The sequence below is a fragment of the Mobula birostris genome, chromosome 1, assembly GCF_030028105.1.
Source record: "Mobula birostris isolate sMobBir1 chromosome 1, sMobBir1.hap1, whole genome shotgun sequence".
In the NCBI taxonomy this organism is placed as follows: Eukaryota; Metazoa; Chordata; class Chondrichthyes; order Myliobatiformes; family Myliobatidae; genus Mobula; species Mobula birostris.
Window position 1 is genome coordinate 54,617,423 of NC_092370.1, and position 20,538 is coordinate 54,637,960.

Genomic DNA, 20,538 nt, shown 5'->3' on the forward strand with positions numbered 1-20,538 from the left:
ACACACTTCCTTAATTTGGAATTCAGTTAGTTCTAAGTGTGTCATATAGCGGGATACTCCCTCACTTAGCCTCGTTCAGTTTGTTTTCAAGTCGTCACTGCACCCTACCTAGCTCTGCCCTGCAGTGTGCTTATTCATTATGACATTCAGAATTCCCTATTTTACCTCACTGTGCCTAGAAGTACAGACTTTAGCTCAGACTGTACTCTGCTGTGTCAGAAAGCTGGTGTAAATCTTTGTCCTCCACTGGGACACTCTATCCAGTTCCCAACAATGCACAATGCATTACATATGGTTTACTACGGAGAGGCTACTTGAAAGGAACAGCAGCACCCAGCTGCAGGGTAAGTATGGGTTATTTGATGGGATCTGATAGACCACCCTGATCCTACTACCACTCTCATTAGTTTCCTTTGGATGAGACGAAAGCTGCTGTTCGCTTTGTTTGGCTGCACAGCTGGGAGATTTCCCGATGGTAACTAGCTTATTAATGTTTGTTTATGAGCTGGATTTGTGCCAGGTCTCCAGCACCCAGGTTCCTGGTGCAGCAGCAGTGGAAAGTGCAGGGATTCAGCCCAGCTTTCTTGCACAGTAATGCAGACAGGGACACATTTCACAAGACATATTGTCATACTGATTCCTTTCAATTCTGATTCCATTTGTGCTCTCATTACTGGGAACACATGATGCATGCGAATTGGGGTATTAGTGCATTTTATATTGGCCAGCTTGATTTAACTTTGTGAGGTTAGGTATTTGGCAAGGTATGTCCTAACCCTTCACAATGTAAAATAAAAACTTAAATAAAATTATGTCCTGGCCTTCTCTGCTATAAAGAAAATATCCTCAACTTCTATCAATTTAACTGTAACCTCTTCTTTTTCTAATTATTTTTGTAAACTGATTCCTTAACCTTTACTTCTGATTTTCCACTTGTTTGCTTCTATTGTTTGCATGATTTGTGTTTTTTTCCTCTTGCACATCAGCTGTTAGTCTTTTTTTTCTTTAATTGGGTTCTTTCAGGTTTCTCACTTTGTGGCTGCAAACAAATCTCAAGGTTGTATATTTTATACTTTCTTTGATAATAATTGTATTTTGAATCTATGAAAATCATTGGCAGAGCAAACTCAAAACTTTTCCAAAACCTTGGAATCAATCACCTGGAGATAATTAACAATTTGTCCATAATACTTCCTCACTTTCTCCCTCTCTACCCGAAAAGTCTTTAACCTGAAAGAGTGAGAAAACGTAGCTCACACAAGTTCACCCAATGAGTACACGAGGCATCAATTTGTGGCAGTTTGGTGTTTTGAGCAGTGGCCAATCAGCGAATGGATTGATTGGCAAGAACAAATTAATTTAAGTCAGGTTTAAGTGGAGGGGCTTTTGTTGGAGTGTCATTTGCTGAGGGGACAGTTTTAGGGTGGTTGTTTGAGGCTTTAGCTCTTTCAGAATTCAGTGAGGAGAGGTTTATGTGACAGGAGGTGAAAAAAGCTGGAGGTAGATTTTTCCCCCAATCTATTTATTGTTTTCCTTCTTTATATTTGCACATTTAGAACAGTAGAGACATTAGGCAAGATAGTTGAATGCTCCTCTTACGGGATGTGGCACTGACGACTTCACCCCCAAGAAGTACATCCAGCTGCAGCTTCTAACATTGCATGTTAAGAAGTTGGAGCTGGAACTGGATGAATTCTGGATCATTCAGGAGGCTGAGGGGTGATAGATAGGACATACAGAGAGGTAGTTACACCCAAAGTGCAGGACAAGGAAACTGGGCGACAGTCAGGAAGAGGAAAGGGGTTAAACAGCCAGTTGAAGTACCCCTGCAGCCATCCCCCTCGACAACAGGTATATCATTTTGGATACTGTTGGGGGAGATAACCTAATAGAGGGGAGTCATGATGGTCGAACTTCTGGCACTGAGTCTGGCTCTGCGACTCAGAAGGGAAGGGGGGAGAAGAGGTGAACTGTGGTGATAGGAGTTTTATTAGTTAGGGAAATGGACAGGGAGATCTGTGGGCGAGAATGAGATTCCCAGATGGTATGTTGCCTCCCGGGTATCAGGATCTGGGACATCTCAGATCGAGTCCTTAATATTCTTAAGTGGGAGGATGAGCAGTCAGAGGTTGTGATCCATTCAGGTATCAATGACATAAGTAGGAAGAGTGACAACGTTCTACAAAGTGAGTTCAGGGAATCAAGTGCAGAGTTGTAATCTCAGGAGTATGACCCGTGCCATGTGCTATTATGGTCAGAAATAGGAAGATCATAAAAGTTAACACATGGCTACGGAGTTGGTGTAGGAGGGAGGGCGTCAGATTTTTGGATTATTGGACTCTCTTCCAGGGAAACTGGGACCTGTACAGAGGTGACCATAATCTCAGCAGGAAGGATGGTTGATGCTGCACAGGGGATTTAAACTAAAGTTGTAGGGAGATGGGAACCAGAGAGTCACAACAGATAATGGAGAGGTTGTAGAGACAGATGTGCTAAGACAGCGGTCCCCAACCACCGGGCCGCGGACTGGTACCGGGCCGTAAAGCATGTGCTACCGGGCCCTGAGGAAACGATATGATTTGGCAATATGAGTCAGCTGCACCTTTCCTCATTCCCTGTCACGCTCACTGTTGAGCTTGAACGCACGCGAGCTCATCCATGTCAGCGTGGGAAGGAGATCAACTCCTCGAACTTGCAAATGACGGCGGGCTGCAAAATATGTTTGACATAACATCTCTGTTGGCATTCTGGATCAAAGTCAAAGCTAAATATCCTGAGATAGCCACGAAAGCACTGAAAACATTGCTTCCAGTTCCAACATATCTCTGCAATGAATGCAACAAAAACTAAATTGTGGAATAGACTGGACATAAGGAACCCCCTTCGAGTATCGCTGTCTCCCATCACCCCTCGATAGGACCATCTTGTTGCAGGGAAACAAGCCCAAGGCTCCCACTGATTCAGCGATATTGGTGTGTTGCAATGATTTTATATGTTCATACCGGGAAAATATGAGCTGTGAGTTTAATATTAAATTCGTCAGATACACCCTTTTAGCAACGAAAATGAGTGTATTAGCCATTTATCACCTATATTCCGGTCGTGATTAACAACCCCACCTCCCCCGAACAGAGTCGTCAAAAACAATTTGTTGGGGAAAAAAAATTGGCACTTACACGCATGCGCACTGGTGCTCGCTCAAGGCTTCATGGCCATGGTAGTCTTTCTCGGGGTAAACACAACGTATTTGACTGCTACTCTTGACCGTTGGCAACCCTAACCACCACCCCCACCCCGGTCGGCCAGTCCGTAAGAATATTGTCAATAATAAACCGGTCTGCAGTGCAAAAAAGGTTGGGGACCCCTGTGCTAAGACCACAAAGTCAGGAGTCAAATGGTGTGACTAATATTCTAAGCTCCATATATTTCAATGCAAGATGTATTGTAGGAGAGCCAGATGAGCTCAGGGCATGGATCAACACATGACATTAAGATATTGCAGCCATTAGTGAGATTTGGATGCAGGAGGGACAGGACTGGCAGCTCAATATACTGGGGTTCCGTTGTTTTAAGTGTGACAGAGATTAAAGGGGGGGTGGTGGGTGGCGTTACTAGTCAGGGAAATTTTCATGGCAGTGCTCAGTAAGGACTCACTGGAGATCTCGTCTATTGAGGCTGTATGGATGGCACTGAGTAAGAAAGGTATGACCACATTAATAGGGCTAGATTATATACCACCTAACAGTCTGTGGAATTTTGAGGAACAAATTTGTATACAAATCACAGACTGTTACAAGAAATACAATTTTGTTATAGTAGGTGATTTTAACTTTCCACATATTGACTGGGATTCCCATACTATAAAAGGAATAGATGGGATAAAGTTCGTCATATGTGCTCAGTGAAGTTTCCTTATTCAGTATGTAGAAGTCCCAACTTGATCTGCTATTAGGGATTGAGACAGGGCAGGTGACAGAAGTATGTGTAGAGGAACACTTTGCACCCATGATCATAATGTCATTAGTTTCAAAGTAAAGAGGAAAATAGATAGATCTGGTCCATGGGTTGAGATCTTAATTGGAGAAAGGCCAATTTTGATGGTACCAGAAATAATCTGACAAGTGTGGACTGGGACAAGCTGTTTTCTTGTAAAGATGTACTTGGTAAGTAGGAGGCCTTCAAAACTGACATCTTGAGAGTACAAAGGTTGTATGTGCCTGTCAGAATAAACAGTAAAGATAAAAGGTTTAGGAAACCTTAGTTTTCATGACATATTGAGGCCCTGGTTGAGGAGTTGATCATGTGGATAGTCAGAGGTTTTTTTCTCAGGGCTGAAATAGCTGCCACAAGAGGGCACAGGTTTAAGGTGCTTGGCAGTAGGTACAGAGGAGATGTCTGGGGTAAGTTTTTTTACGCAGAAAGTGTTGAGTGCGTGGAATGGGCTGCCGGCAACGGTGGTGGAGGCGGACACAAATAAGGTCTTTTAAGAGACTTTTGGATAGGTACGTAGAGCTTAGAAAAATGGAAGGCTATGGGTAACCCTAGTAATTTCTAAGGTAGGGACATGTTCGGCACAACTTTGTGGGCCGAAGGGCCTGTATTGTGCTGTAGGTTTTCTATGTTTCTAAAAAAAAGAGGAAGTGCCTGACAAGTATAGGCAGGTATGAACAACTGAGGAACTTATGGAGTACAACAAAAATGCAAGAGAACACTTAAAGAAATCAGTAGGGCTAAAAAAAAAGGCATGAGGTTGCCCTAGAAGACAAGGTAAAGGACAATCCTAAGGGATTCTACAGATCTGTTAAGGGGAAAAGGAATGTAAGGGAAAATTGGTCCTCTTGAGGATCTGTGAGTAGACCCAAAAGAGATGGGGAGATCTTAAATGGATTTTTTGCATCTATATATACTTTAGGAGATGAACAGAGTCTACAGAAGTGAGGCAAAGCAACAGTAAGGTCATGGACGCCATGCAGGTTACAGAGGAGGAGGTGTTTGCTGTCATGAGACAAATTAGGGTGGATAAATCCTCAGGGAGTGAAAGGTGTTCCCTCAGAGTCTGTGGCAGCAAGTGCAGATACCGCAGGGCCTCTAGCAGAGATATTTAAATCATCCTTAGTGACAGGTGAGATACTGGAGGATTGGAGGATAGCTAATGTTGTTCCTCTGTTTAAGAAAGGATCTAAAAATAAACCAGGAAATTTCAGGCTGCTGAGCTTGACATCAGTAGTGGGAAAGTTATGGAATGTCTTCTAAGGGACCAGATATATGTGTATTTTGGATAGACATGGTGTTAATAGGGATAGTCAGCATGGCTTTGTGTGTGGCAGGTCATGTCAACTAATGTTATAGAGTTTTTCAAGGAAGTTACCAGAAAAGTTGATGAAGACAAGGCAGTGGATGTTGTCTACATGGACTTTAGCAAGACATATGACAAGGTCCTGCTTGAGAGGTTGGTCAAGAAGGTTCAGTCACTTGGCATTCAAGATGAAGTATTGAATTGGATTAGACATTGGCTTTAAGCGAGAAGACAGAGAGTGGCAGTAGGTAGTTGCCTCTCTGACTGGAGGCCTGTGACTAATGGAGTGCTGCAGGGATCGGTGCTGGGTCCATTGTTGTTTATTATCTATATCACAATCTGGATGATAGTGTGGTTAACTGGATCAGCAAATTTGCAGATGACTCCAAGATTGGGGTTGTAAAGGACAGTAAGGAAAACAAGCAGAGCTTGTAATGGGATCTGGAGCAGCTGGAAAAATGGCAGATGGAATTTAATGTAGACAAGTGACAGGTGTTGTGCTTCGGTAGGAACAACCAGGTTAGGTCTTACACAGTGAATGGTAGTGCACTGAGGAACACGGTAGAACAAAGGGATCAGAAAATACAAGTCCATAATTCATTGAAAGGGCCAGCATAGGTAGGCAGTTCATAAAGAAAGCTTTTGGCACATTGACCTTCATAAGTCAAAGTACTGAGCACAGGAGATGGAATGTTATGTTGAAGTTCTACAAGACTTTGGTGAGGCCTAATATGGAGTATTGTGAGCAGTTTTGGTCACATACCTACAAGAAAGATGTAAATAAGGTTGAAAGAGTACAGAAAAGTTTACAAGGATGTTACTGGCACTGGAGGACCTGAGTTATAAGGAAAGACTGAATAGGTTAGGACTTTATTCCTTGGAACACAGAAAATTGAAGGGAGATTTGATAGAGGTATACAAAATTATGAGGGGTATAAAGGTACATCGCATCTGGAGTTTCTCCGGTTAGCGGACGATTTTCCTTCACGCCTCTCAGACGTAGTGGGGAACCGCATACGAGGCAAGTTACAGCAGTGGTTTGCCATTGACTTCTGCCGGGTGAGTTGCCAAAGAGATCACCAGCTCGTAACCCAGCACAGATGGAAAACCTTCAGGGGAACCGGCTAGATTCGAATTCAGGACCTTTCGTTCTGAAGTCTGGCACTGATGCTACTACACCACCAGCTGGGTCTATGAAGGGTATAGATAGAGTAAATTCAGGCTGGCATTGTCCACTGAGGTTGGGTGAGACTCCCAATATTTGTCATGGGTTAAGGGTGAAAGACGAAAGGTTTCATGGGAACACGAGACGAAACTTCTTCACTCAGAGAGTGGTGCAAGTGCGGAACGAGCTGCCAGCGCAAGTGGTATATGCAAGCTCAATTTCAATGTTTAATAGAAGTTTGAATAGGCATATAGATGGCAGGGGTATGGAGGGCTATGATACGGGTGCAGGCAGTTTAAGTGGTTCAGCACAGACTAGATCAGCTGAAGGGCCTGTTTCTGGGCTGTGCTTTTCTATGACTCTATGACTTTGAAAAAATAACTGTTTTTCTTTTTCTCAGGTAATGACTGACCTGCTGGATATTTCTAGTATTTTCTGTTTTTATTTCAGATTTTCTGCATCTGCAGTTTTTTAAATTTCATGAAGAACATAAATATATCGGACTTGGAATGAATTATAACTTGAAATCACTTTTTTATTGTAATATATTAGTATTTGCAACTAACTACTGTTCTATTAAAAGGGAAGAATTTCCTTGTTAGAGGATGAGAGCCATATACTGAATGGATAGCCAGAGACTTTCTCCCCAGAGCAAAGGTGGCTAATACAGTTGGTCATAATTTTAAGGTAATTGGTGGAAAGCATGGGGATAGATGTCAGGGGAAAATTCTTTACAGAGAGTAGTGGGTGCGTGGAAATGGTCTGCCAGTGGCGGTGTTAGAGGCAGATACATTAGGGGAATTTAAGATACTTTGAGATAGATATATAGATGATAGTAAAGTGGAGGGCTTTGCAGGAGTGAAGGGTTAGATTGATCTTACAGTACATTAAAAGGTCAACACAACATCGTGAGCTGAAGGGCCAGTAGTACAGTTAAGTTCTATGTTTAAGAACATGAAATGCACTGCTGAAATTCCATTCTGAAGTAATGTAGCGTAGATACAAAAAGCACCAATACAGTTCCAAATAGTGACTGATGCACGTATCAACATTTATAGCAAAAGCTTCCAAGCGTCATTGATGCCACTTTGGGTAGGATGCTCCCGTCCCTCATCTACTTTTCTTAATCAGTACTTCAGAATTGAGATGGCTTATTTCCACTGTGATTTTATGGGTTGTGAGATTGCTAATAAGGCTAAAATGAGAAGTGCAGACCTTCCACAGATGGATAAATGATGGCTGAAAGGGCAGCTGAGTGGGCAGATTGTGAAGTGGCCCATTTGGAAGGCACAGGATATATACATCCCAAAGAAGAAGTAGTATTCTAAAGGCAAGATGACACAATCGTGGCTAACAAGAGAAGTCAAAGCCAACATAAAAGCTAAAGAGGGGGCTTATAGTAGAGCAAAAAAATAGTGGGAAATTAGAGGATTGGGAAGCTTTTAAAAACCAACAAAAGGCAACTAAACACGAGGAATTCTGCAGATGCTGGAAATTAAAGCAACACACATCAAAGTTGCTGGTGAACACAGCAGGCCAGGCAGCATCTCTAGGAAGAGCTACAGTTGACATTTTGGGCCGAGACCCTTCGTCAGGACTAACTGAAGGAAGAGCTAGTAAGAGATTTGCAAGTAGGAGGGGGAAGGGGGAGATCCAAAATGATAGGAGAAGACAGGAGGGGGAGGGATGGAGCCAAGAGCTGGACAGGTGATTGGCAAAAGGGATATGAGAGGATCATGGGACAGGAGGCCCAGGGAGAAGGAAAAGGGGGAGGGGGGGAACCCAAAGGATGGGCAAGGAGTATAGTCAGAGGGACAGAGGGAGAAAAAGGAGAGAGAGAGAAAGAATGTGTGTATATAAAAAAGTCATGAAGAAGGTAAAGATGGAATATGAAAGTGAGCTAGTTAATAACATTAAAGAGGATACCAAAAGTTTCTTCAGATATGTAAAAGTTTCTTCAGAAAGAGGCGAGAGTGGATATTGGACCACTGGAAAATGATGTTAGAGAGGTAACAATGAAATATGGGATGAACTGAACAACTATCATGCATCAACCTTCATTGTGAAAGACATGAGCAGTATGGCAGAAGTTCCAGGTGTCAGGGGGCATGAAGTGTGTGAATTGACCATACCTAGAGAGAAGATTCTTGGTAAACTGAAAGGTCTGAAGATAGGTAAGTTGCTTGGACCAGATGGTGTATTCCCCAGGGTTCTGAAAGAGGTGGCTGAAGAGGTTGTGGAGGCATTAGTAATGATCTTTCAAGAATCACTAGATTCTGTAATGGTTCCAGAAGTCTGGAAAAATTGCCAATGTCTCTCCAGTCTTCAAGAAGGGAGAGAGGCAGAACAAAGGAAACTATAGGCTAGTTAGTCTGACCTCAGTGGTTAGGAAGGTGTTGGAATCAATCACTAAGGAGGAGGTCTCAGGATACCTGGAGGCACATGATAAAATAGGCCATAGTCAGCATGGTTTCTTCAAGGGAAAATCTTGCCTGACAAATCTGTTGGAATTCTTTGAAGAAATAACAGGCAATATAGACAAAGTTGATGTTGTGTACTTGGATTTTCAGAAGGCCTTTGACAAGGTGCCACTCATGAAGCTGCTTAACAAGCTACACGCCCACAGTATTACAGGAAAGATTCTAACATGGATAAAACAGTAGCTGATTGGCAGGAGGCAAAGCGTGGGAATAAAGGGAGCCTTTTCTGACTGGCTGCCGGTGACTAGTGGTGGTCCACAGGGGTCTGTGTTGGGATCGATTCTTTTTACGTTATATGGCAATAATTTGGATGATGGAATTGATCGAAGTTTGCAGACGACATGAAGTTATCTGGCGGGGCAGGTAGTTTTGAAGAAGTAGAGAAGCTACAGAAGAACTTGGTCAGATGAGGAGAATGGGCAAAGAAATGGCATATGGAACACAGTGTCAGGAAGTGTATGGTCATGCACTTTGGCAGAAGAAATGAAAGGGTTGATTATTTTCTAAATGGAGAGAAAATGCCAAAAACTGAGGTGCAAAGGAACTTGGGAGTTCTTCTGCAGGATTCCCTAAAGGTTAATTTGCAGGTTGAGTCTGTGGTGAGGAAGGCAAATGCAATGTTAGCATTCATTTCAAGAGGACTAGAATATGAGAAGCAAGTATGTAATGTTGAAACTTTATAAAGCACTGGTAAGGCCTCACTTGGGAGTATTGTGAGCAGGCTTTGGCCCCTTATCTTACAATGGATGTGCTGAAACTGGAGAAGGTTTAAAGGTGATTCACGATAATGATTCCTGATTGAATCGCTTGTCATATGAAGAACGCCTGATAGCTCTAGGCCTGTATTCACTAAAATTCAGGAGAATGAGGAGTGAACTCATTGAAACTTATCAAATGGTGAAAGGCCTTGACAACGTGGATGTGGAGAGGATGCTTCCTATGGTGAGAGAGTCTAAGAGCAGAGGACACAGCCTCAGAATAGAGGGGTGTTTTTTTCAGAATGAAGATTAGGAGGAATTTCTTTTAGCCAGAGAATGGTGAATCTATGGAATTCTTTGCCACAGGCAGCTGTAGAGGCCACATCTGTACATATATTTAAGGAGGAGGTTGATAGATTCTTGATTGTCAGGGCATGAAGGGATATGGGGAAAATGCAGGAGATTGGGGTCGAAAGGAAAATTGGATCAGCCATGATGAAATGGCAAAGCACACTCGATGGAGAAAATATCCACATTCTGCTCCTCTATCTTATAGTCTTATTCCTCTCACCACTCATATTGTACTTCTGAGTTCCCCCAATAAAGAACCTTGAGGTTCTCAATACCATCCAAAGTGATCCTTCTCTATCTTGAGTGCTCATAGGCTGGAGTGTTTCAGGAGTCAGTGGAGCTGCTGCATTTCTTCACAAAGGCTTTAGGACATATCCTCGAATCTTTTCGAATGCTAATAAGCAGAAGAAACATGCAGAACAGGAAAATTGTGAAAACCAATCAGGTGTAATACCTTGCACAGCTGAACACACAATCAGCAGCGATACTATTTAAGAGGATCATCAATCAGATCGAGATTTGTTGCTGATTGAGTTTTATGAGCTGTTGTTTTGATTGAATGATGGCTATTTTTTTTACATTTCTTTAAAATTGCCAGTCTCCAAAAATGGGTGTGCCAGGTGCTGAAGGAGATGATCAATTATTCCTTGGTTGCATACATTAATATGCACTGGAAAGAAGGAACAAAAATTATACTGAACAGGGCATTGAAACACAGACAATGGCTTGCAACAGAAGTCCTCTTCCACATGCGCCTGTCTGCCCATAAAATGCTTCCACATTCCATGTGTGCTACATGATTTTAATCAATCAGGTTCTCCACAGATTCAATCTTAGTGCAGAAAGAGGTCAAGCAGAACTATCACATTGCTGCAACCTTTATCTCAAGGTTTTCTGCAAAAATATTGCATCGCACCTCCAATAGTTTTCACATTCAAATAGAGCTCATCTTAAGGATGAATGAACAACCGTTTAACCCCAATTTTGCCTGTAGTTCAGAACCAAAGTCATTCCAACCTCAGTCATTGACTGCAATATGTAGACAGTGTATGTATACACACATACTTGCAGACTAAATTCCAAGTCATGATTTACATGCTCATTGAAGCAAATGAGAAATTGAATGTAATGTTAAACATTCAAAAAGGATCTCTTCCATCCTGCTGCATCTGTACAACACTGTGTTCCATATGCAGTATTTGTAACACATCACAGGTAAAACTTACTAATGCTTGCATTATAATTTGCCAGAATCACTTGGCTCTGGACTGTGATTCCCAGCCCGGGGTCCACGAACCCCTTGCTTAACGGTACTGATCAATCGCATAAAAAACATTGGGAACTCCTGCTTTTGAATCCCCACAGCCATTATGCAAGTGAGACCGATTAAATCTTAAGGGAGGCATCAAGAGCACTAAATATAGACAGAAAGTACAGATAGTGACATATTTCTATAATGCCACCAATCCCTGGCATGTTTTGGAAGATATCAGATCCATTTCAGATTACAAACAAAAGTTCTCCTGCTCTGCTCATGGTGATGCCAAACTATCCAAAGAGCTAAACAACTTCTTTGTTCACTTTGATAACGTCAATAAGGAACCAGAAATGAGGGCCTTAACATTGGATGGAGGACTGCGCCAACACTGAACACATGTGAGATGAGGCAAGGACTCCGTAATGTCAATGCATGCAGAGCAGCAATACCAGATGGTGTACCAGATGGGTCCTCAGGGACTGCGCCAACCAGCTGGTAAAAGTTCTGACAGATGTTTACAACCTCTTGCTGTCCCAGGCTATGGTTCCAGCATGCTTCAAAGCAGCAACCATCATACCAATCCCCAAGACATCAGTGGCAACATGTCTTAATGATTACAGACCGGTGGCATTTAATCTCATAGTTTCCAAGTGCTGGAAAGGTCGGTCATGTCCCACATCAAGGACATAATCCCAGCTATCTTGGACCAGCCCAGTTTGTCAACAAGGCAAATAGGTCAACTGAAGACTCTATTTCTATCGGTCCTCATATTATCTTGGAATACCTGGAGCATCAGGATGGATTTCATCGATTTTTAACACCACACTACCAAACATGCTCCACAATCAAGATTTCCACACGTCAGCCTGTAATTGGATTTTGAACTTCCTCACTAATCATACCCAGACAGTCAAACTAGGCAAGTGCATATCAACCCCAGCATCCCCCAACCCTAAACACTGGTAGCCTGTAGGAATGTGTACTGAGCCCACTTCTCTACTCTGTCTTCACCTAGTTTTGCACTCCTGCTTGTGCTACAAACTTAATCACCAAATTTGCAGATGACACAACTGTGATTGGTCTCATCACATACAGTAATGAATCTGCACATAGGGAGGAGTTGCTGAAACTGTCTGATTGGTGCAGGAACCGCAACCTATCACTCAACATCAAGACGACAAAGGAAATAACAATTGACTTCAAGAAGGCTAAAGATCCTGAACAAGCCCCGTTATTCATAAATGGTGAGATAGTGGAGAGGGTCTCAGTTTCAAGTTTTTGGGGATGAATGTCACTGAGGAGCTCTCTTGGTCAGGCACATCCCGGTAGGGAAGGCACATTAGCCACTAATTACCTGAGGTGCTTAAAGAGAGCTAATCTGTCCCAAAGATTGCTGGCCAACTTTCATTGTTGAGATAAAGACATACTGACATATGGAATGTCAGCGTGGTATTCTAGCTGCAGCAAGACAGATCACAAAGCACTCCCACATTTGAGCACATCATTGAAACTCAAGAACTGGACCAGGGGATAATTTACAATTCTCAATGATTCTGCTGATTTCGTAACATCATTAAGGATTCATCCCATCCCGGACACTCTCTGTTCAATCTCCTGCCATCATGTAAGAGACACAGAAACATGTTAGTCAAGATAGGAACTCCAATAAAACAGCTTTCTCTTGAGGGCTTCTGTGCAGCTGAGTAACACTACACCCAGGCTTTCCAATGGCCTTTGAGTGTTATGGACTACTGAAGTCACTTGTTGCATGTAAATATGGGAAATTAAAAAAAGCTGTACAGCATGTATTGTAAGTATCTGTTTTCCACAGATTGAAGAAGCATCACATCTCACTGTCTGAGCAATGACAATAAAGTTCTGTTCTTTCTATTCTTTAAGTGAGTCCATAGTTTATGGAATTATCATCTCAGGTTTAAGAGCCTGATGGATGAAGGGTAGTAACTGTTCCTGAACCTGGTGGTGTGGGACATGAGGCACATGCATCTCCTTTCTGATGACAGCAGCACGAAGAGAGCATGGTCTGGATGATGGAGGTCCTTGATATGGATGCTGCTTTCCTGCAACAATGCTCCTTGTATATGTGCTCAGTAGTGGGGAGGGTTTTACCCGTGATGTTCCAGGGTGTCAACCAGTTAGTATGGTCTCCAGTTTGTCAAAGTTTTAGATGACATGCTGAATCTACACAAATTTCTAAGAAAGTAGGTACTGCCATGCCTGCTTTGTAATGGCATCCACGTGCCGAACCCAGGACAGATCGTCTGTAACGATAATGTTTGAAGAATTTAAAGCTGCTGACCCTCTCTACCTCTGATCACTTGATGAGGACTGGCTCATAGACCACAGTGCAAATCCTTGTGTAAAACTAACACTGACCAACACTGCGTGGGTGCCTGCTCATAATATAAATTATTTCATTGACTAACCTATCAGCCTTATGAAACAAGTTTAACATAATACTTCTCTGCCATTATGCACATAAAGGATCCAATTCTCTGCAGCAATAGCCAGAAAGAAACAAACACTCTCCAGAACTTAAATGGTATCTTATCTTCTGGTTATTGGACATTTGTGCTGTACTTCTCTTGCTGCTTCAGGTAAGTTAGAACTGAGAATTCATCCTATTTATCCCCATTTACTGGATGGGATTATCAATCTTCATCTTCATTTTCAGTCTCTCCTCATTTCTCTAGCCAAAGTTAATAAATTATTAACTGATAAACATAGAAACATAGAAAACCTACAGCACAATACGGGCCCTTCGGCCCACAAAGCTGTGCTGAACATGTCCTTACCTTAGAACTACCTAGGCTTACCCATAGCCCTCTATTTTTCTAAGCTCCATGTACCTATCCAGGAGTTTCTTAAAAGACCCTACCGTTTCCGCCTCCACCGCCAGCCTATTCCACACACCCTCCACTCTCTACGTAAAAAACTGACCTCTGCTCTGTACCTACTTCCAAGTACCTTAAAACTATGTCCTCTTGTGCTAGCCATTTCAGCCCTGAGAAAACGCCTCTGACTATCCACATGATCAACACCTCTCATTATCTTGTATACCACTATCAGGTCACCTCTCATCCTCCATCGCTCCAAGGAGAAAAGGCCGAGTTCACTCAACCTATTCTCATAAGGCATCATCCCAATCCAGGCAACATCCTTGTAAATCTCCTTTGCACCCTTTCTATGGTTTCCACGTCCTTCCTGTACTGAGGCGACCAGAATTGAGCACAGTACTCCAAGTAGGGTCTGACCAGGGTCCTATATGGCTGCAACATTACCTTGCAGTTCTTAAACTCAATCCCACAGTTGATGAAGGCCAATGCACCATATGCCTTCTTAAACACACAGTCAACTTACTTAGCAGCTTTGTGTGTCCTGTGGACTCGGACCCCAAGATCCCCCTGATCCTTCACACTGCCAAGAGTCTTACCATTAACACTATATTTTGCCATCATATTTGACCTACCAAAATGAACCACCTCACACTTATCTGGGTTGAACTCCATCTGCCACTTCTCAGTCCAGTTTTGCATCCTATCAATGTCGCACTGTAACCTCTGACAGCCCTCCACACTATCCACAACACCCCCAACCTTTGTGTCATCAGCAAATTTACTAACCCATCCTTCTACTTCCTCATCCGGGTCATTTATAAAAATCAAGAAGAGCAGTGGTGCTAGAACAGATCCCTGAGGCACACCACTAGTCATTGACCTCTGTGCAGAATATGACCCATCTACCACCACTCTTTGCCTTTTGTGGGCAAGCCAGTTCTGAATCCACAAAGCAGAAAGGTTCAATGAAACTAATGTGCTGATGGATGCTGAGAAAAGTATTCGGCACTTTTCAGTACTAGCTGAGGCTTAAAAACACAAGAAAGCACGATTGTGAGAAGGTAGATTGGGTGTAAGGAAGGCATCACTTCTATGGTTTCCCTTCTACTACAGGACATGGATTCAATAATGGCCTCATCAGTGATAGCTAGTGCTCTGTCTTCCCTGCAGGTTAGCCACTGCCTCCTCCAGAAAAATTGAGGGAAATGACTCAGTAGGTAACACATTTGGATGGTACACCTATCATGGTTGACTAACTGGCAGTTTGCACATGATGTGTGATGTAGTCGTGAGACTTACAAGGATGGGAGGAAGAAGTGGAGCTTTATGAATGTTATGTGTAAGCTCTGACAGATTGTTTGTGATACATTCAGTGACTTGTGAGGTTAGAAGTACAACTGATGGGATATGTCAGTTGAAGAAACATTAATTGTCTTTAACTATGTACTCAAGGTCATTGAACTTCTTACAACATTGCATCTAAGTTCTTCATGGTTGATTCCTGGAATTCATCTTCATAACTATCTTCTTCTATTGCCTACTCATTATGAATCTGGAGGGTTAGTGGTTATTCATGGCTCCTTTTAACCTCTGCACCAAGGTCTCCATTGCAGCATCCAAAAACCAAAGTGTTCATCTCTCTCATATTGTGCCATGAGTCTTTTGGCTTCCAGTACTGGCTGTAATCACAATGCACATTCAGATGGTTTTATCTAATGCTAACCATTCAAAGAACTGATCCCTTAGCAAATCAGTAACATGCCTACTACTTTCTGGATATTGAAACTATTATGATAAACAGCACAGTTTTGTTGCTCCTTTTGCATCATCGAACAGGTGCCTGCTAAACGAATTTGTGAAACATGTATTTGTTTTCAGGAGTCAATTTACTGCTCCTGCATTTGCATAACTTCAAAGCATTCAGTGGTGCAAAAATAGTCAAATGGCAAAACTGGCAATGCCCATGAAAACTGTAAAACCAATGGAAATATGGTTTAAGTCACATTTGTTATTTGTCTAGGGAAGAAAAATATTAAGAATGGAAGATATAATGTAATTTAGCATTTTGTAAAGAATAAACTGTATATTTTTCTGCATATGGAAACCCTTCCCAAAAGCTGTAATATACAATTTATACTCAAATCAAAAAATATCAAAAATATATACTAGAGATGATATTTCTGAAATTCACTGACAGTGCAAGCTCATCACAATCAATCTTTTCTTGAAAGAGCACATCAATATGTCAAGAAGAAAGCTGTTCAGAACTTTGAACAGAATTAATGCTTCAGCTATTTTCCATTTGTACATGGATTCCATCACCACATAGGATTATATGCTACCACATTATAAATAAAATAACAAACATTTGTCTGTAATACTCCACCATTTTGGCAGTGAAAGAGCACTATCTGGTGGAACATTCACTCCATGCAGCTAAATCTTGATAATGCACATCTACCCATTACAGAAGGAAAACTAGTATAAATATTTTACTCCTACAGTCAACAACCTCTGTGTCAATAGGCTTTATGGCTAAATTGCATTTAGTGAGATTATTGAGGAACTCTGGTTAGCTAGTGAGCAATTATTGGAAATATTAACTTGATGTAGCTTAGGAAGATACTGGAATTGTTTCTTGAATAATTCAAAAACTGCTGTAAGTAATCTACAAAGCGGCCACTCATCAGTGAGTAAAATGCTGACTATTGTGTAAATTTTTGAAAACTGTTCAGTTGTGACTGTAATATAATGTACAGTATTGCTTTTGCCCTGAATCACTGAACTGTACATTTCATGCAACATTTAACATTCTTTTGCTGAATGAACACCATAATTACAGCATCTGATGTGAAGATGTTTGAACACTGGAAGCAGAAGAGGAATTTTGACTCGAGTAGTAATATCTTTTTGTGATGCAGGCTGGACATTATGACACAGATGGGAAATACATCTCCTCCTCGCTGAAAATCAACACCAGTGCACCACAAGGATACATGGGTGTAGCGAGTAGAACAGTGGGGATTGCATCCCATCTATAAATTTGCTAATGATACAACTATTGTTGGCAGAACTTCAGATGGTGATGAGGAGGCGTACAGGAGTGAGATAGATCAGCTGGTTGAGTGGTGTCAAAACAACAGCCTTGCACTCAATATCAGTAAGACCAAGGAAATGACCAGTCTTCAATGAGGGTCAGCAGTGGAAAGGGCCATCAGTTTCAAGTTTCTTATTGTTAACATCTCTAAAGATCTATCTTGGGCCAAACACATTGATGCAACTACAAAGGTGGCACAACAGTGGCTATATTTTATTAAAAGTTTGGAGAGAGTTGGTATGTCACCAAAGACACGGGCAGATGTATCATGGAGAGCATTCTAACTGGTTGCATCACTATCTGCTATGGAGGGGCCGCTGCACAGGAACGGAAAAAGCTGCAGAAAGTGGCAAGCTCAGCCAGCTCCCAAGCATTGAGAACACCTTCAAAAGACAATGCCTCAAAAAGGCAGCATCTGTCATTAAGGACTCTCATCACCCTGGACATGCCCTCTTTCTCATTGCTATCATCAAGAAGGAGCCTGAAGACACACATTCAATATTTAAGGCACAGCTTCTTCCCCACCTCCATCAGATTTCAGAACGGACAATGAATCCATGCACACTACCTCACTATTTTTGTCATTGCTCTCTTTTTGCTCTACTTATTTAATTTTTAAATATATATTTTGTATAGTAATTTATAGTTTTAAAAAATTGTGAACTGCAAGTACTGCTGTCCCAAAACAACATATTTCACGACATAACTTGATTCTGATTCCTATACTGAAGGTTGGACTATAAAGATTGAGGAAAATAAAAAAATACACTTCCTTTTTTGCCAGAATAGATCATAACCTTAAAAACACAAAGCAACTTCCTTCCAGTCTTTACTTTATGAGATATTATTCATGGTTCCTGATTAATAGAACATTTTAAATTAATTTCCTTGTAAACCTATTATCAGACAATAGATGTTTCAAAATATTCTTAAGCCATTATCCCAAATTAATATAAAAATTTCCTCATGTCTACTATTTTAAACAATACAAAATCTATATATTATGATACATTGAAATCATTTCCGAACCCCAGCCAAGAAGATAGTCTATGGTGAAAAAGAACTGCAACAAAGTGATTGATTTAAGTTATCTGCCAGCGCTCACACATTCCCTGAATACCCAGCTATACAAAGCTACTGTTGATTAGTCATTGTTTGCAGACTTAATCAAATGAAAATCTAACGCCCATCTTTCCAATTTATAAATTACCTAAACATGACGTTAGAAGTTACTGACATACCTCCATTTTCCTCTTCAGTGCTATTTGTTTCAGCCATTTCACAGCTGTCTAAATCTGATTCGCCATCCAAATCAATGACCCCTTCTGCTGACATCACCAGTTCATCCTTCTGTTGATAAAAAAGCAGTTAAGTTAGTAAATGCCCATCTTTTCTTCAGAAACACTTACAATATAAAACACTGCAACAATTATGTTCTTTTTGAACAGAAGGTAGTTTATCAACCTTGCTTAGGTTTGCTCTGTACATAAAGCAAATGGCTTATTTTTGCCTTACAGCCATTGTACGGTATATTGACAACTAATGCAGAGCTGTTATACTGGAAGTTTACTTCCTTCAGCTCACAACCGTTGTTTGCAGCCAGAGACATCAATATCCAGGCTACAGTTAAGTACAAACCTGTCAGTAGCTGTCAGGTTGCCTTTTCCTGAATCTGTGCCTTTTTAAATGATTTTGGGATAACAATGTGAATGACAAGAAACCACAAAATTCTGAATAAAAGCGATTCAATATATCAATATTTAAACATTTCAGTGGTACACTAAGTACTTCCATCACTGAGGTTATCATTTTTCAGATTAATAATAAAATACATAGCAATAACCAGGGAATTTGAATGTGTCTTGGGTCACCATTCTCTGATCCTTCCTCAACAGCAAATAAGAATCAGTATTTAAATTGAAGCTTAACAATTGTTTGTACTTCTAATTACTTTTCAAACTGATTACAATACAATACCACCTTGTTTCAGCTAATCGTATTCTTGCAACTGAATCTACAGGTCACGGTTTAAGTTCCAAGGTGGCATTTGAGTACTTAAAGTTATGCTAACATTGCAGTATGGTATTGTTCCCCAAAATACCTGCCTTGAGAAGTATCCTTGTTAAAATAGGCAATATTCTTGCATTATTTCAGTATTTCTGCAGCAATGGTATACTCTGACCACCAGCTCAAATAAATGAATCTAGCTGATCAGGGAGTTCTGCTTACAAACCAACCACAGCATGAGAAACCTATTAACCAATCATTATCCTCACTACTATGCACAATACAGCTAACGAGTTTGTGTTAAAAAATAGAAGCAAAGAAGTTCAAAAGAGTATGTTGTTGTAAATATTTTCACCTCTCTGAAAGAGATGATAAGGCTTAAAATAAATATCTTTTAAAAATGCTTGATCTTAAAGAATAGTTGAGGTCTCTATATTTGGTAATGTATCAATATTACTAATTAATCAGTGCACACAACATATTATAGCAAATGTAACCTCAATGAGGTCTGTCTGCCATTGAGATGCATAAAGTTAAGCTAATTGTAAGTTGTATCTTTATACATAATGAAAGTGCTTAAATTGTTCATACATTACTGGATATACAATTGATTAAAGGCAAAACAAGAAATACGAATTCAGCACTATTAAAAATTTCAGTTAGTAATTAAACCCAAGCGGATTGCAAGGAATGGTGCCTTTGTCATCATGTACTCTAGTGAATTTATCAATTATACTGTAGCATTACTGTGAGCAGTAAGCTTTTCTCTTTTGATCAAATATGACATTTTCAATATTTCCTGTGACTTAGTTGAAAAACACGCAATCCAATGATATTCATATTTCCAAATAACATTAAGCTTTTATAAAAGTACTTTGTCTTTAAACAAGTTTTGTATTTACTTACTTTAAGAGCATAAAGACCCATCTTTCCTGGAATTCGACAGAAAGCTCCATCTTCCACACGAGCATTGGTGTGAAGCATGGCATTAAGGCAGGCCAGAGGCGAGGTTCCACTGATTTGAGAGACAGATGCATATATAAATGTGTGGGCACTTCTCACAAAACATTCACTTTCCACTTGGACTTTGTGCAAATTCCATCAACCTTGACCAGCATTTACATCACAATAGCAGAGATGAAAAGCAAATTTTAGTCTTGAGCGTTTGTAAAAATAACTACCAGACACTTAATAAACCAAAATCCAAGTGAAATCACAATCTAATTTAATTTAAATTATGTGTTGCATAAACTAAAGGCAAACCTTAATTCATATGGTAGAAATCCAAGAAACTACTCATGTTCTAAAATGCCAGAATGATCAAAGAAGGG

The 20,538-nt window shown here is 40.8% G+C and overlaps 1 protein-coding gene across 1 annotated transcript in view; it reads right to left on the minus strand.

Annotated features, from left to right (window-relative positions):
* Positions 1–20,538, minus strand: part of LOC140188238 (putative Polycomb group protein ASXL3) — a 296,730-nt gene that overhangs the window by 192,739 nt on the left and 83,453 nt on the right. The window contains exons 3-4 of the mRNA XM_072244355.1: positions 20,114–20,222; positions 18,442–18,550 (exon numbers count right to left, since the gene is read on the minus strand). Of these exons, the coding sequence (XP_072100456.1) occupies positions 18,442–18,550; positions 20,114–20,222 (218 nt within the window). The remainder of the gene's footprint in view (positions 1–18,441; positions 18,551–20,113; positions 20,223–20,538) is intronic.